Source organism: Mustelus asterias, chromosome 1 (genome assembly GCF_964213995.1).
Source record: "Mustelus asterias chromosome 1, sMusAst1.hap1.1, whole genome shotgun sequence".
Classification (NCBI taxonomy): domain Eukaryota; kingdom Metazoa; phylum Chordata; class Chondrichthyes; order Carcharhiniformes; family Triakidae; genus Mustelus; species Mustelus asterias.
Window position 1 is genome coordinate 37,730,821 of NC_135801.1, and position 17,095 is coordinate 37,747,915.

At 40.2% G+C, this 17,095-nt stretch overlaps 1 protein-coding gene across 9 annotated transcripts in view; it reads right to left on the reverse strand.

Annotated features, from left to right (window-relative positions):
* Window positions 1-17,095, reverse strand: part of kiaa1109 (KIAA1109 ortholog) — a 449,716-nt gene that overhangs the window by 274,929 nt on the left and 157,692 nt on the right. For all 9 annotated transcript variants that reach the window (XR_013497649.1, XR_013497648.1, XM_078211413.1 and 6 more), the window contains 2 exons: window positions 7,240-7,337; window positions 1,695-1,873 (listed from right to left, as the gene is read on the reverse strand). Coding sequence is in view for 7 of the 9 variants with exons in the window: in XM_078211413.1 (XP_078067539.1) it covers window positions 1,695-1,873; window positions 7,240-7,337 (277 nt within the window). In the remaining 2 variants the exon portion in view is untranslated. The remainder of the gene's footprint in view (window positions 1-1,694; window positions 1,874-7,239; window positions 7,338-17,095) is intronic.

Consider the following 17,095-nt stretch of genomic DNA (forward strand, 5'->3'; position numbering starts at 1 on the left):
GGAGCCCCATAAATCAAAGTTCCTTCTTCCTACACCATTCTGAATGACATGGTGAATTCTCTAATCTGCCCAATGCCAATTGGTACATAGATCAATTAACAATCCAGACATATCCACCTTTATGGGTCTGTGTTTTAACTTGCATCCTAACTTCTCAAACACCTCAGCAGAACAACATTCCTGTTTCAATCTGAGTAGTTGGTTTCAACGTGTACTATGACAACTGGACCCACCAATCCCACTCCAGCCGAAATGTCATCTCTAACCTTAGTACCAGACATGCAACACAACCTTCAGAACTACCAGTCACAACTGTGGAGTGCATTATCCATTGACTACAATGTCCCTATCTTTCCCACATTCCTTCTCACTGCACCTGAATGGCTTCCTGCACCATAGTGCTATGGTCAGTTTGTATGTCCACCCTGCAATCCTTTTTAGCATCCACACATTGTTCTGTAAAAACTGAGACAATGTAAATATCATACACCTTCATAATTTACTTTTAAGCTCAAAATGGGCTCTTTCATTCATAACCCATCTCTTTTTGATCATTTTAATTTCTTCCAAATTTGTAAGAATCCTCCACATTGTTTCAATACAAACAACTCAGATTAGAGTAAGGCAGTAAGTGGATCAGAGGCCTTAATGTAACTGCCCTACCAGTCCCTGCTTAGATTCTGCCAGGAAGTTAAAATCAGATCAATGTCTTTACTCCTACTTGGTTTGGACCGAATGTAAAACTCAACTATTAGATAGTTAAATATATTTCACTGGTTAGATTTGAACTGCTATTAACTTAGGCCACGTCTCCTTTTATTCAACTAAAGTTACCTTATTTCCATTTTAGCTGAAGCTTTGTTTTCCTTTACTTTCAATGGACTTCAATACATGAAGGCTACTAATTTCCAAATATTCTCCCAGTTTTATGTTACTTACCAATGTTATCCTTTTTTAACCAGAACCAGTTGTTTTGATCACAAGTGCTTTTCTTATCTTACTTTTATTTCAGAATAGTTACAATTTTCCATATTATCCTTATCACAGCAAACTTCGCTCAAATCTGCAAATTTCATCCTCAATATCTTGTTCCCTACTGGCAATCTATAAAATGTTCTAATATGAGAACAGGTCACCTATTATTGCAGAATCGAATAGAGACTTCGTCACCTGAGTAACGGCACCAATTCAAGATAGTCTTTCATTTGCTGTAACAGTGTCCTTGTTTAGTAATACCAACCCTTTTTCCCCCATTTGGTCCTGAAAAACTTTCAACTTTGAATATCTGCAGTTTCACGACCACTCCAATTTCTAAATTTTCCACAAATTCTTTAAACTTATGACGAAGATTTTTTGCAATGGTGAGAAGAAAGCATTGTCTATGAAATAATACTGGTGCAGAATCCCAAAATCAAAAGTATAAGACACTAACATCCGAGGTTACAGATTTCAATGTAATAAATTTAACAACTTTAAAATCAACAAATCAATGTTTTATTTAATTTCAGAGATTGCCAGAAATGAAAGAAAACAGCAGAAATAAACAGTTAACAATAAAATAATGAACAAAGCCTGCAATTCTCAGCAATCTTCAAATAAACAGACAGCCAACAGACCTCCTCAAAGTATTATTTCAATTCCATAAAAATAGGTTTGAAGCACATTAAACAAAAAAAAATTAAGTGGATACTCACTCTGGCTGAGTAACATTGCGCCATTTTAGTTTTCCTGTTTTATGAGTAGATTGAGTCTCATTTGAAGAAGAAGTTTGAGGAGTTACTTTGTTGGGCTGGGAATCATTTACTAATGTAACGGTCGCATACCTACTAGGGTGGCAGTCTGGGAGAAATAAACGTAAATCCATATTTTCTGCCTGTAAATGTAAAATAATTACACAAAATGTATACTTCAACGAGGTAGGAAGATTTATGTCAAGCAACTTATTTTGTATACAAAATCACTTCTACTTTTAAAAGTTCAATTTATGTATCACATCTAACATCACAGAATTTTACAGAATGAATTATTTTCAATACAGGGATCATTGTTGCAGGGGCAAATAGAAAAGTATGGCATGTTCTTACAAATGATAGCGAGTTAAATAACTAGTTTAGCCAGTTTTGATGGTATTGCTTGAGAGAAATGCAGACTACAGCACCAGGAGAAATTTCTATTCTTCTTGGAATCATGCCATAGGATCCTTAACATCCTCTAAACTGTCAGAGCAGACAGACAAGCCCTCATCCAAAGAGCAGTATCTATAGCAATGCAGTACTTTACTGAAACAAAACTAGATGATGGAGTCAAATCGTGAAGTGAAGGTAAAATATACAAACGTTTTATTCCAATCAAACAGTGCTACCAGTTAAGCCAATCAAACAGTAACATCAATCTTAAGATGCCATTATACTGCAATGCTAATTTCACTTCATAGAATCCCTACAGTGCAGAAGGCCATTCGGCACATCGAGCCTGCACCAACAACAATCCCACCCAGCCCCTATCCTCGTAACCCCATGTATTTACCCTGTTAATCCCCTTAACCTACACATCTTGGGACACTAAGGGGCAATTTTGCATGGCCAATCAACCTAACCCGCACATCTTTGGATATGGGAGCACCCAGAGAAAACCCACGCAGACAAAGGGAGAACGCACAAACTCCACACAGTCACCCGAGGCCGGAATTCAACCCAGGTCCCTGGTGCTGTGATGCAGCAGTACTAACCACTGTGCCACCATGCCACCCCGGCAACTTCAGTGCAACTCATAGCGGAACTAAATCATACTGCATTCAAATCAGGAAAGAAAATGTTCTAATATGCTCTTATCAAAGTCACAAATTACATCCTTTGTGACTGTGGTAAAGGTCCCTCCTTGTCCTTCTTGATCTGCCAGCAGCCTTCAACACACTTTATTTTCCACTGCCTCTCCACTCGTGTCCAGCTGGGACTCCTCTAAGTATCTTCTTGTCTTTCTAATCATCTCAAAGTATCACTTACAATGGTTTCTCTTCCTGCTCCCATAGTTACCTCTAGTGTTTCCCAGAGATCTATCCTCGGCTTCCCCATGTTTCTTATCTATATAAAAGTAAAATACTGAAGATGCTAGAAATCTGAAATAAAAACAGAAAATGCTGGTTAAATGCAGCAAGTCTGGCAGCATCTGTGGCGGGAGAAACAGAATTAATGTTTTGAGTCCATGTCCTAATTAGCACCAGGTCCTGTCACCCATCACCCCTGTGCTCACCGACTTACACTGATGATCGGTCAAGCAAAGTCTTAATTTTGAAATTCTCATCCAGTTTCTAAATCCCTCCATGGCTCTACTCCCCACCCCCAACTTTTAATCTCCTCTTACCACTTAACACTCCGCAAAATACACTTTAATCTAGTTCATCACATTAAAGGTGCTTTTCAAATATGAGTTGTTGTAATGGTTTGTTTTCACCTTGTGTGAAAGAAAAGGTACATGCCAACAAAACCCTGCCAGATTGAAGTACAGAGTGCACAGATTCTTTCAGGTTGGACTATGTCCATAATCTCTTGTCCCATGTAGAGCAGACAGGCATTTTAACTGAACGCCAAAACAGTAGGATACATTGATCCACAACAAAAGTTAATTAATTTCCCCCATAGGGACTTCCACTGGGAGCCACAGTACACAGTGAAGCACAGTAAGCTCAATTCTAAGGCCGTGATTCCTTAACTTTAATTTATAATCATCGCCTAATATTTCTGGATCCATATAAAGGGTCAGAAAACATGACCTCACTACACTGTTTCAAGTATTCACCAGGAAGTCAGTAATGAATCAAAGTAAACGCAAAAGAGTGAACTTATACCATTCCCAGCCAAGCGATAACAACTTGCATTAATATAGCATCTTCAACACAGTGAAGTATCTCATGGCATCTCACAGGAGCATTATCAGATAACATTTGACACCTAGCCACATAAAGAAATAATACGGCAGATGGTCAAAAGCTTGGTTAAAGAGATATGTTTTAAGTACCATGAGAAGTAGGAAAGTGAAGAGGTTTAGGGAGTTCAAAAGTTAGGATTTCAGCAGCTGACAGCGCAGCCACCAATGGTGATGCTCAAGAAGCCCTTACTGGAGAAGCACACAATGGCTGCGGGCCCAGAGGAGGTCACAGTGATTGGGAGGTGAAAAGCCATCTAGGCACTTGAAACAGAGATGATTATTTTAAAATCGAGGCACTGATTGGGAGCCAATGCAGCTCAGCAAAAACAGGGGTGATCAATGAATGAAACTTGGTATGAGTTAGGATATATGCAGCAGGGTTTTGCACGACTACAAGTTTATCAACGGTGGTAGTTCAGGGACATATCAGGAATGCTTTGCAACAGTCAAGGCTAGATGTAATAGAAGTACGGGTTTCAGCAGCAGATGAGCTGAAGCAGCTGTTAATATAATCTATTCTTTCATGGGATATGAATGTCACTGGCAAAGCCAACATTTGTTGCCCATCCCTAATTCCCCATGAAAGGGTGCTAATGAGCCAGCTATTCAAACCTCTACAGTCCATCTGGTGCAGGTACACCTACGCAGCTGTTCAGATGGACATTCCAAGATTCTGATCCAGTGACACTGGAGGAACGGTGATATAGTTCCAAGTCAGGATGGTGTGTGGCTTGGAGGGGAATTTTCATAGTCATAAGCATCTGCTGCCCTAATTCTTTTAGGTGGCAGAGGTCACGGGTTTCAAATTTGCTGTTGAAGATGGCCTGTCAAGCTGCTGTGGTGAATCTTGCATACAGTACACACTGCTGCCACTGTGCACCAGTAATGGAGTGAATGAATGTTTAGGTTGGTGAATAGGGTGTCAATCATATGGACTTCTTTGCCTTGGATGTTGTTGAGCTTTTTGAGCATTGTCAAAGTTGCATTCGTCCAAGCAAGTGGAGAGTATTCCATCATACTTCTGATTTGTGCCTTGTAGATGGTGGACAGGCTTTGGGGAGACTTGCTGCAGGATTCCCAATCTCTGACCTGCTCTTGTAGCCACAACATTTATGGCTAATCCAGTTCAATTTCTGGTCAATGGCAACCCCCCAAGACGTTGATGGTGGGGGATTGGGTAATGATAATGCCATTAAATGTTAAAGGGCGATGGTTAGACTCTCTTTTTTTCGAGATAGTCATTGCCTAGCACTTGTGCGGCACAGACGTTAGTTGCCACTTGTTTCTCAAGCCTGAAACCTGTCCACATCTTGCTGCTTATGGGCACAGACTGCTTCAGTAAGTGAGGAATTGAGAATTGTATTGAACACTGCAATCATCAGCAAACATCCCCACATATGATGGAGGAAAAGCAGCTGAAGATGGTTGGGCCTAGGACACAACCGTGAGTTACTCCAGCAGCAATGTCCTGAGACTGAGATGATTTGCCTCCAACACTCACAACCATAACGGCTAATGCGTGCTGTTGTTTGTCATGCCCATTTCCATTCTTCATTGAACCAGGGTGGATTTCCTTGGCTTGATGGCAATGACAGAGTGATAGATATGCAGGATACAGATTGCCGTAACAGGTAGACGCTAAGAGGTTGCTTCCCTTGTGGGACAGTCTAGGATCAGAGGACATAATTTCAGACTAAGTGGTTGTCCATTTAAAACAGAGCTGAGGAGGAATTTCTACTCTTAAGAGGGTAGTTAATCTGTGGCATTCTTTACTGCAGAGGGCTTTAGAGGTTGGGTTGTTAAGCATGTTCAAGTCTGAGATAGACAGATTTTTAATCGTAAGGGAATCAAGGGTTATGGAGATAGAAGATAAGGCAGGAAAGTGAGTTGAGGATTATCGTCAACCAGCCATGATCCCACTGAATGGCAGAGTAGACTTGATGGGCTGATTAGCCTACTTCTGCTCCTATGTCTTATGAACTAATCTATCCATCTCATTCTTGACTGTATTCAATGATGGAAAGTCCACAACACCATGGGATAGACAATTCCGAAGGTTCACAACACTGAATTAAGAAATTTCTCCTCATCTCAGTCCTAAATTATCAACCACTTATCTGAAGGCTGTGCCCGTGTTCCGGATTCCCAGAGAGTATAGGCTCAGATTATTCAGCCTCTCATTTTAGAACAACACTCTCATTCTAGGAATCAATCTACTTAACTATCACTGTACCTCTTCAAAGCCAAGTATAACTTCTCTTAGCCATGGAAACCAAAACTGTAAACAGTACTCCAGTTATGTTCTTACCAAACTTATACAACTGTAGCAAGACTTCCTTATTTTTGCGCTCCACACTCCTTGCAAAAAAGACAAACATGCTACTTGCCATCCTAATTGCTTCGATATTCTAACTTTGTGTTCCTTGTATGAACGCACTCAAAGTTCTCTGCAAAATCAACACACCTTTTTTAAAAACTTGCTTTTTGCTCAAAGTGAACAACCTAACACTTGGCAACTCATTTGTACATCTCTTTGTAGCCTTTTGTGTCTTCCTCAGAAGTTACACCTAACTTTCTATCATCAGCAAACTTAGATACATTTCTCCAGGTGTGGGGGGTGGGGGCGGGGAACCACACACAAATCCCCTGGTAAACTGAACATGTGAGCAAAAAACTTACCATTATTTATAGTCTTCTAATATTGTTGGTCGATGAATAGACATTTGAATATTACTGTTTATTAGGCATTAATTAAAACTTAGATTTATTGGTGGTATTCTTTGGCCTATATGGTCCATTGGACTGCATATAAAATTTTGATTGAAAAAGATTGTGGGGAAAGTTGGTTCTATCGATTAAAAGAGCTCGCTCGCTACCGCTTTGTTCCCAGGGATGGGGAAAAAAAACAAGCAAAAAATGTTTTGTGCCATAACAAAATTTGCATAACAAAGTCAATCAAGTCTATTTTTTAAAATCCAATTCAATGTCTCAACAAGTGAGACATTCCCGATCCAAGCTGACAAGACAGGGCTCTCACCTCCTGTCTTGGGCTTGATCTACATGATCCAAGCTGATTGGACTAGGCATTGCACCTCCTCCAAGGCTTGATCATATTTACATCTTAGCCAAAAGGCCAAGATGCTGCTTTTAAAAATTGCTTCAAATGAAACTAAAACGTAACCTAATGACTTCAACCAAGTACAGCATGTCGATACCACACTTGATCTTAGCCAAAAGGACTCTGTATTTATCCTGTCAATTTACACATGTTAAATGATTATTGATGAGTAGCAGTCTAAATAAAGTGGAACATACCTTCAAACAAAATTTTGTGTTGCATGTTTCAGGAACAAAGTCATTGAAAGGTAATGAGAAGTCAATATTCAGTGTTTCTCCACATGCCGCTAAATATACTGCAACAGAATAACAACAGTAGTGCAATTAGAAATCCCTGAAGACTTTTGAATATATTAAATCTGATTGCAAATCTTTTGAAGTTGTTCAGTAAGTAAACAGGTTCTTCTGCATACAGTTGGAAGCTTTGTCCCCCAACATAGAAGGTTTGAACATAGTTCACAGAAATCAGAAACAAACATTCTACTTGAATATCAACCTTTAAACCTTGCATTTCCGGATACTTTCCAAGTTCTGTTTTCTCAAACAAAATTCAATCAAATTAGCCTGGCAAAGTGATATTAAATTTAGATGTTAACAGTTTTAGACAATGCTCATATCCAGTTCAGAACAAAAAAAATATGGACTAAGAGGCACCAAATTAAAAAAAACGTCAGTAGTGTAGTTTTTCTCTTTGTAAAAGCTACACTTTGATGTGCACAAATCAATACCAGTGGATTCCCAGCAGCAGAGCTTGAATTCAAATCCTTAAAATGACTGAATTTTAACCTGTCTTCTCAAATATCTTAAACACAGCCTCTGTTTCCAACCAACCTCTCCTGCAAAAGCAATTTGGATTTTTATTTACCTCTTAAAGTTATTGGGCTTTAAATTTAAAGTCAAATCACAAACTTATGACTTCAGTTGTAAAACAATTTTAATGTTCAAGATCAGATTTACAATTAAATTTGAGCCTTTTTTAATTTGTGATCTCTATTGTATGTGTCTTACCGTTACCTTCTCATAACGTGATTGGTGATTGCAAAAAAAATCTGCAGTCTCAACCATGCTGAGTTGAGCTTTTTATTTATCAGGGGGCCCTTGAAATTCAAAATGGCAGATGAAAAAAATTAGGTGTCCTACTGAGCATTATAACAAATATCGAAAAGTCTGCACCCTTCCTTCTCTGTCCTAGAACTGACCTACTTAATTCATTGTATTGGAAATGTGCCAGTGAAGAGAAGTCCTTAAGGTATGATTCAGCACAAAATTGAAATGTTCACTTAGCATATTAGTTTGAATACCTGACTCTGGAGACATTGCCTGTACTGTACTTGATTGTTGCTGTTGAATTTGAACAGCCTACATATTATACACGACAAATTATGATTTTTTTGACATTTTTTAAATACAAGCATAATTGGTTAAATTGGAATCAAAGAAGAATATCCACCTAGTTAATACAGCCATGATGATCATAGAGAAACTCAAGCATTTTTACTATAATATGCTCCATCACAGCCTCCCATCCATTAACTCTGTCTACACTTCTCGCTGCCTCGGCAAAGCAGCCAGCATAATTAAGGACCCCACGCACCCCGGACATTCTCTCTTTCACCACCTTCTGTCGGGAAAAAGATACAACAGTCTGAGGTCATGTACCAATCGACTAAAGAACAGCTTCTTCCCTGCTGCCATCAGACTTTTGAATGGACCTACCTTGCATTAAGTTGATCTTTCTCTACACCCTAGCTATGACTGTAACACTGTATTCTGCACTCTCTTGTTTCCTTATCTATGAATGGTATGCTTTGTCTATATAGCGCATAAGAAACAATACTTTTCGCTGTACGCTAATATGTGTGACAATAATAAGTCAAAGCAAATCAAATAGAGCATTTTCAACTTCATTCTGGTGGATTGCACAATCTGAGGCTTCGCTACCTCTGAATCGGTTCCAATGTAGTTTATGTGGGTAGTTCAAATGCATCCTATGTGCGAATATGAAAGAACCACTTCAGATGAACTTAGATATTGATATTGATTTTCATATTATGAATCAGACATTTTTTTATTAATAATTTCAATAATTTCTCAAAGGTGTAATTTTTTCAAACTTAAAATTGTGATGAAATAGTGATGCAAGTTATTGAGATTTATATTTTTTAAATTGATTTTAATTACCGGACATCTGAAAATCTGCATATAACATTCCAAAACTCAAAAAAACTTCAACTCAATGAAATATTCAATTTTTACTTTGAAAAATATATTTTACACTTTTAAGTTTGCATTTGTTCCTAATGGGTAAATTATACACCAGTTTAGAGTAGTATTTTGAGTTGTTAGTTATCAGATACTCAGTTTAAGAACCCAATAAGTTATAAATGATTTTACATTTAACTGAGTGAAGTGACATATAACTCCAGCACATATAACTTCATCCCAGCATGCTTGCTGTGGTTCTTTGAAAGAGCCACCAATTATTCCACTCCTTTCCCACAACACTGCATTTTCCCCTTATCTAGAAATCCAATTCACCTTTGAAAGTTTCAATTGAATCTGCTTCTAGCACTATTTCATACATTGCAACCTAGTCGTAATAACATGCCGAGTAAAAACAAAAATCGCCATTTCTGCTCAACATTTTTTTGCCAATTAAAGTCTCAGTCCTCTAGATACTGGTCTTTCCATCAGCGGAAAGAGTTTCCTCCTGATCTAATCCATCAAAATCTCTCAATTTTGTACACCTCTATTAAATCTCCTGAATCTTCTCTGCTCCAAGGAAAATAATGCAACTTCTCTCGTCTATCCACATAACTAAGTTCCCTTTATAGCAAACCGCCGCTGCATCCTCTCCAAGGCCTACACATTCTCATGTACTCAATATTGTAAACAATACCCGGGCTGAGGACTAACCAGTGATTTATAAAACTTTAGTATTGTTGAAAAAAAGACATTGCAAGGGAAATCAACAAATTTATATTGTATGAGAGTGCAGATTGGTTGGCAAGTGGACTCTGATTGGTAGAGGTGATGCCAATGAGAATACGCCAGTTGAATGATGACTGACAATTAACTGCCGAGCATTGTTTGCAATTTAAACCGGGCAACTTGACTCTTAATGGCCAAGGTAGTGCCTGAGGAGTGAACCAGCGAACGGTTGTTACTTATTTTGTAGAGCTGAAACAGGCACAACGTGTGTACATGTTCCATTTTTCTGCAAAGAACAGAGCCCTGTGTACTGATATATGTAGTTTCCAATATACGAAAAAACACCACAATGCGCACCTGACTGACAATCATAAATTGGATGTCAGCATAATGCTTAGCACGAGGATTATTTAACAAATGTTGGCCAATCGCGGAATTGCACCTAATGTTGAACACTGTGTTTTGACTTTTGCAGGCATAGGCTGGTTAGGCACAGCGTGTACCTTGCCTGTTGCGAACGTAAAAAAAGGAACATGGTGTTTGATATGATCCGCCAGTCTTTGGGATGTATGGCCTACATACCTAGCATTACACTTACACTGAAATTCATAAACCGTATTACTCATTTGTGTGATAGCCAGGTAGTTTTTCTGGCTCAGCGGCAGCACCCAGTTAGTGGAAAATATTATTCATGCTGCCAATGCATAATAGCAGCATGGGTCAGTATGAGTCAGCCAGCCTCACCTGTTGTTCAGATTTTTGAGATACCTTGCCCTTCCTGGGTAATCGGAGGTAGATTGGGCACTTTTCAGGGTGGCACATTGATTGGCACTGCTGCCTTACAGTGCCAGGGTCCCAGATTCAATTCCAGACTTGGGTAACTGTCTGTAAGGAGTTTGCACATTCTCCCCATGTCTGTGTGGGTTTCCTCTGGGTGCTCAGGTTTCCTCCCACAATCCAAAGATGTGCAGGTTAGGTGGATTGACCATGCTAATTTGACCCTCAGTGTCCAAAGATGTGTATGTTATGGGGATTAGTGGGGTAAATATTTGGGGTTACAAGGAAAGGGCCTGGGTAATTTGCTCTGTCAAAGAATCAGTGCAGACTCGATGGGCTGAATTTCCTCCTTCAGAACTATAGGGTTTCTAGATTCTATGAAAAGTGACGGCCTTAAGCCTGCCCCTGATCAGATCATTTTACGTTATATATCGCATGAGCCCAGACAATATTTTCCAATATCTGGCTCATTCTACAATCCATCTTGTACATGTGAATGTATAGTTGTAAATTGTGGCACAGTGGTTAGCTGGACCAGGACCCAGGTTTGATTGCCAGCTTGGATCACTGTCTGTGCAGAATCTGCATGTTCTCCCAGTGTCTGCGTGGTTTTCCTCCAGGTGCTCCGGTTTCCTCTCAGTCTGAAAGGCCTGCTGGTTAGATGCATTGGCCATGCTAAATTCTCCCAAAATAGGCGCTGGAGTGTGCCGACTAGGGGATTTTCACAGTAACTTCATTGTAGTGTTAATGTAAGCCTACTTGTGACATCAATAAATAAACTTTAAACTTAGCACTGGCAGAGACAAGGAAGTAAACTTTTCTTCCAATTTGGATAGAAAGGTGGTTAGTGAGGAAAGACCAAAGAATGGAAGGAAAGAAAAACCCCAACATATCAACACAAAGCAAATTAGTTGTTAAATTTGGTGAAATGCAAAAAGAAAATTCAGGATTACTGAAATGTTTCTAGCAGAATTATGGAATAGTTTAGACTAATGGCCCAATGTATGACAAAACTCAAGTTTATTTAGCTGATGGCAGTTCGCCACCAATGTAGGACACACATGCTCAAATTATCCCAGATCCTTACTGCTGAGAGGGCACGTGGACTTTCATTCAGAATTTCTCCAATATCCATTTGGCTGACTATCATTAGCACTTTGTAAACATGTATATGAGATCCATGCACGTTTCTAAACATGCCTATTCACAAAAGAAATTTCAGCTTTTGACAAACAGTACATGCTTACAATTTATTAACTTGTTAGATACAGGTAGCAATTTTAAGCTCCAAGGACAGGTAAGTTGTGAGACCAGAGTGGGAGATAGTCGCAGAGTCATACTGTTAAGAAAAGGCCCGTTGGTCCATCGAGTCTCCAATAACTTCCACTAAAGTCAGGCTAATTCCATTTTCCAGCACTTGTCCCATATCCTTGAATGTTACGATGTTTCAAGTCTCTGAATATCCTGCCTCAAAAAATTATGCCCTTCACGATTAACCCCTCAAACAAGGGGAATAGCTGCCTCCTATTCACCCTGTCCATACCCCTAATAATCTTATAGACCTCAATCATGTCACCTCTCAGCCTTCTCTGCCATAAAGAAAACAATCCAAGCCTTTCCAATCTCTCCTTATAGCTCAAAAATGCTCCATCCCAGGCGACATCCTGGTGAACCTCCTCTGTGCTCCCTCTAGTGCAATCACATCCTTCCTATAGTGAGGTGACCAAAATTGTACACATTACTCCAGCTGTGACCTAATCAACATTCTGTACAGCTCTAACATTACCTCCCTGCTCTTATATTTTATGCCGCGGCTGATAAAATATGCCTTCTTAACTATCCTATTCACCTGCTCTGCTGCGTTCAGGGATCTGTGAATAAGTACCCCAAAATCCATCTGTTCCACTGAGCTTCCTAATGTTCTGCCATTCATTAAAAATTCCCTTGTCTTGTTATATCTCCCAAAGTGCATCACCTCATACTTATCAGGGTTAAATACCATCGGCCACTGCTCTGCCCATATGACCAACTCATCAATATCTCCCTGTAACCTATTACCTTCTTCTTCACTATTAACCACGCTACCAATCTTAGTGTCACCTGAAAACTTGCTTATCATTCCCCCCCCCCACATTACCATCTGTACTATTTATGTATATAACAAACAATAAGGGTCCCACCATTAAACCTTGTGATATGCCACTGAACACCAGCCTCCATCCACTCAAAAAGCCTTCTATCACCATCCTTTGTATCCTATTAGTAAGCCAGTTTCGGATCCATCTTGCCAAGTTTCCCTGAATTCCATGTGCTTCAATCTTCTCAATCAGTCTCCCATGTAGGGCCTTGTTAAAGGCTTTGCTAAAATCGATATAAACTACATCAACGGCACTTCCCTTATCCACACAATCACATTTTCAAAACTTCCATCAAATTTGTTAGGCATGTCCTCCCTCTGACAAAGCCATGAGGACTACTCCTAATTAATCCATGTCTTTTCAAGTAGAAATTAATTTTCTCCTTCAGAATTTTCTCACCACTGATGTGAGATTCACCAGTCTGTAATTTCCTGGTCATCTCTACCACTCTTCTTGAAAATTGGAACCATCCTCCAGTCCTCTGGCACTTCCCCCATGATGTGGAGATGCCGGCGTTGGACTGGGGTGAACACAGTAAGAAGTCTCACAACACCAGGTTAAAGTCCAACAGGTTTATTTGGTAGCAAATACCATAAGCTTTCGGAGCGCTGCTCCTTCGTCAGATGGAGTGGAAATGTGAGTGGTATTTGCTACCAGATAAACCTGTTGGACTTTAACCTGGTGTTGTGAGACTTCCCCCATGGCCAGAGAGGAATTAAAAATGTGTGTCAGAGCCCCTGCAATTTTCTGCCTCACCTCCCACAACAGCCTGGGATGCAATTTATCCAGGCTTAGGAATTTGTCCATTTTTAAGCCCGTAAGAGTCTCCATTACCTCCTCATTTCCTATGTCAAAAGGTGCAAATTCCTCAGTCCCTTTTCTTGAATTCTGTACCTAAATTCTCCTTTTCCTGAGTGAAGACCAATGTGAAGTATTCATTTTAACACCCTTCCAATGTCCTGCAGTTTCACTCACAGATCGCCCCTTTGGTCTCTATTGGGCCTCTTTCCCTGATTAATCTCTTCCCCTTAATGTGTTTATAGAATATCTTAGAATTCTCCCTAATCTTGTTCGCAAATCCTTTTTTGAGCCCCCTTTTTGCTCCTGAAAATGTTAGGATTCTCAAACCTAACCTGCCTTCAACCAACTCATCTCTGGTTTTAACAGAGGTGAATTAGAGGGTAGGCAACCAATCAACTCTCAGGAGGCAGGCCGGTCATTAAAATCTTTTAAGGAGGCTGCATTTCCGGAGCGTTTTTTTCAAAACTCAGACCAGGATTCATAGGCCTCAGGAATCCAGCAGGTAAAAGGAGGTAAGAGTAGCAGAATCCATTGGATAAGCGTTTTCAATGCACTGCTTGAAGGCCAGAGAAGCAGGAGTGTTCCTCCAGACCCCAAACTTTCCTTTACATAAATCAACCCCCCGTGATCAGCTGACTCCCACCCTGCTTCATGGCATCTGCTTTCCAACTGGTTTCACACCCAACAGCAGCAAGGCAGCTTTTCATTTTCACAGTTTAGCAAAAAAAGTAGAGGACATCGGCAATTAATTTATGGAAGGTGTGTAGTGAAGTGATACTTTGAGGTTTCCTGTCCAAAACATCCTCCTACACTCCCTTCTCACTCTATTCTAGCACTTGGTAATTATTGGGACCAATGAGTTTGAGAATTAAAAAAAACTTGCATTTATAGCATCGTTCTTATTCTTAGAATATCCCAAAACACTTGCAGCTAATTACCTACTTATAAATATGTCACTATTGTACTGCAGGCAAAAACTGAAATGAATTTGTGCACAACTATATCCTATAAACAGCTTTGAGTTAAATGACCAGATAATCTGTTTTAGTAGTTATTTGAAGGATAAGTCTTACCAAGGCACAGGATGAACACCCTGCTCTATCTGAGAGAGTTTAAGTTTTTTTATTAGTGTCACAAGTAGGCTTACATTAACAATGCAATGAAATTACTGTGAAAATCTCCTAGTTGCCACACTCTTAGCATCTGTTCAGGTAAACTGAGGGAGAACTTAGCATGGCCAATGCACCTAAACCAGCATGTCTTTCGGACTGTGGGTGGAAACCCACGCAGACACGGGGAGAAAGTGCAGACTCTGCACAGACAGTGACCCAGGCCGGACTTGAACCCAGGTTCCTGGCGCTGTGAGGCAGCAGTGCTAACCACTGTGCCACCGTGATTGCCCATAAGGAACATAAAGTGACTCAGTAAAGCAAACACAAGAGAGAAATTAATTGAACTAAAAACTGACAAATCCCCTGGAGCTGATGGCCCACGTCCCATGGAGTTGAAAGAACTGGCTGAGGAGATAATGAATGCAATGTCTTTGATCTTCCAAAAATCCCTAAATTCAAGAATGGTTTCTGTGAATTGGAAGATAACACATGTAAACCCTCTTGTTTAAGGAAGGAGAAATTAGAGAACCATAGGTCAGTTAGCCTGACACCAGTAGCACAAAAAATGCGAGAACATGTTTTTAAGGATGTGGTAACAGAGCACCTTAAAAATTGTAGTATGATTAGGTAGAGTAAACAAATATTGAAAGAAATTCATGTTTGATAAATATGTTAGGCGTTTGATAAGGTCCCCCATGGTCGGCTTATGATGAAAGTGAGGAGGTGTGGGATAGAGGGAAAGTTGGCCGATTGGATAGGTAACTGGCTGTCTGATCGAAGACAGAGGGTGGTGGTCGATGGAAAATTTTCAGATTGGAGGCAGGTTGCTAGCGGAGTGCCGCAGGGATCAGTGCTTGGTCCTCTGCTCTTTGTGATTTTTATTAATGACTTAGAGGAGGGGGCTGAAGGGTGGATCAGTAAATTTGCTGATGACACCAAGATTGGTGGAGTAGTGGATGAGGTGGAGGGCTGTTGTAGGCTGCAAAGAGACATAGATAGGATGCAAAGCTGGGCTGAAAAATGGCAAATGGAGTTTAACCCTGATAAATGTGAGGTGATTCATTTTGGTAGGACTAATTTAAATGTGGATTACAGGGTCAAAGGTAGGCTTCTGAAGACTGTGGAGGAACAGAGAGATCTTGGGGTCCATATCCACAGATCTCTAAAGGTTGCCACTCAAGTGGATAGAGCTGTGAAGAAGGCCTATAGTGTGTTAGCTTTTATTAACAGGGGGGTTATGCTGCAACTGTACAGGACCTTGGTGAGACCACATTTGGAATATTGTGTGCAGTTCTGGTCACCTCACTATAAGAAGGATGTGGAAGCGCTGGAAAGAGTGCAGAGGAGATTTACCAGGATACTGCCTGGTTTGGAGGGTAGGTCTTATGAGGAAAGGTTGAGGGAGCTAGGGCTGTTCTCTCTGGAGCGGAGGAGGCTGAGGGGAGACTTAATAGAGGTTTATAAAATGATGAAGGGGATAGATAGAGTGAACGTTCAAAGACTATTTCTTCGGGTGGATGGAGCTATTACAAGGGGGCATAACTATAGGGTTTGTGGTGGGAGATACAGGAAGGATATCAGAGGTAGGTTCTTTACGCAGAGAGTGGTTGGGGTGTGGAATGGACTGCCTGCAGTGATAGTGGAGTCAGACACTTTAGGAACATTTAAGCGGTTATTGGATAGGCGCATGGAGCACACCAGGATGATAGCTTGATCTTGGTTTCAGATAAAGCTCGGCACAACATCGTGGGCCGAAGGGCCTGTTCTGTGCTGTACTGTTCTATGTTCTATGTTAGGTTTTTATGGGTGTAACTAGTAGGAATGGTAAGAGAAAACGGTGGATGCAGTACATTTGGATTTTCAGAAGACAAATGGTAAAGTACTAAATAAGAGTTAGTGCTTATTGGACTGTCAGGTTGGTCAACTCTAATTAGTGGAGTACGAGAAGAATTGGTGCTTGGGCCTCAGCTATATACGATCTATATCAATGAATTATAGGGATCCAGCATAGTATATATGTATATATAATATATAATTTGTTGATAGTACAGACTCAGGTGGGAAAGAGCAGTAAGGAGGCAGTAGAGAGGCTGTGAAGGGACACACGACCAGTTAAGTGACTGGACAAGAAGGTGGCAGTTGGATTATGTGAGGAAGCGCAAAATTATCTACATTGGTTAGCAAGAATCAAAAGACATTATTTTTTCAAGTTGAAAATCCAGTAAACATTGTTATTCATTCCGGTCTGGGGATGTGCATGAATTACAAAGTTAACATGCAGATACAGTAAATAAT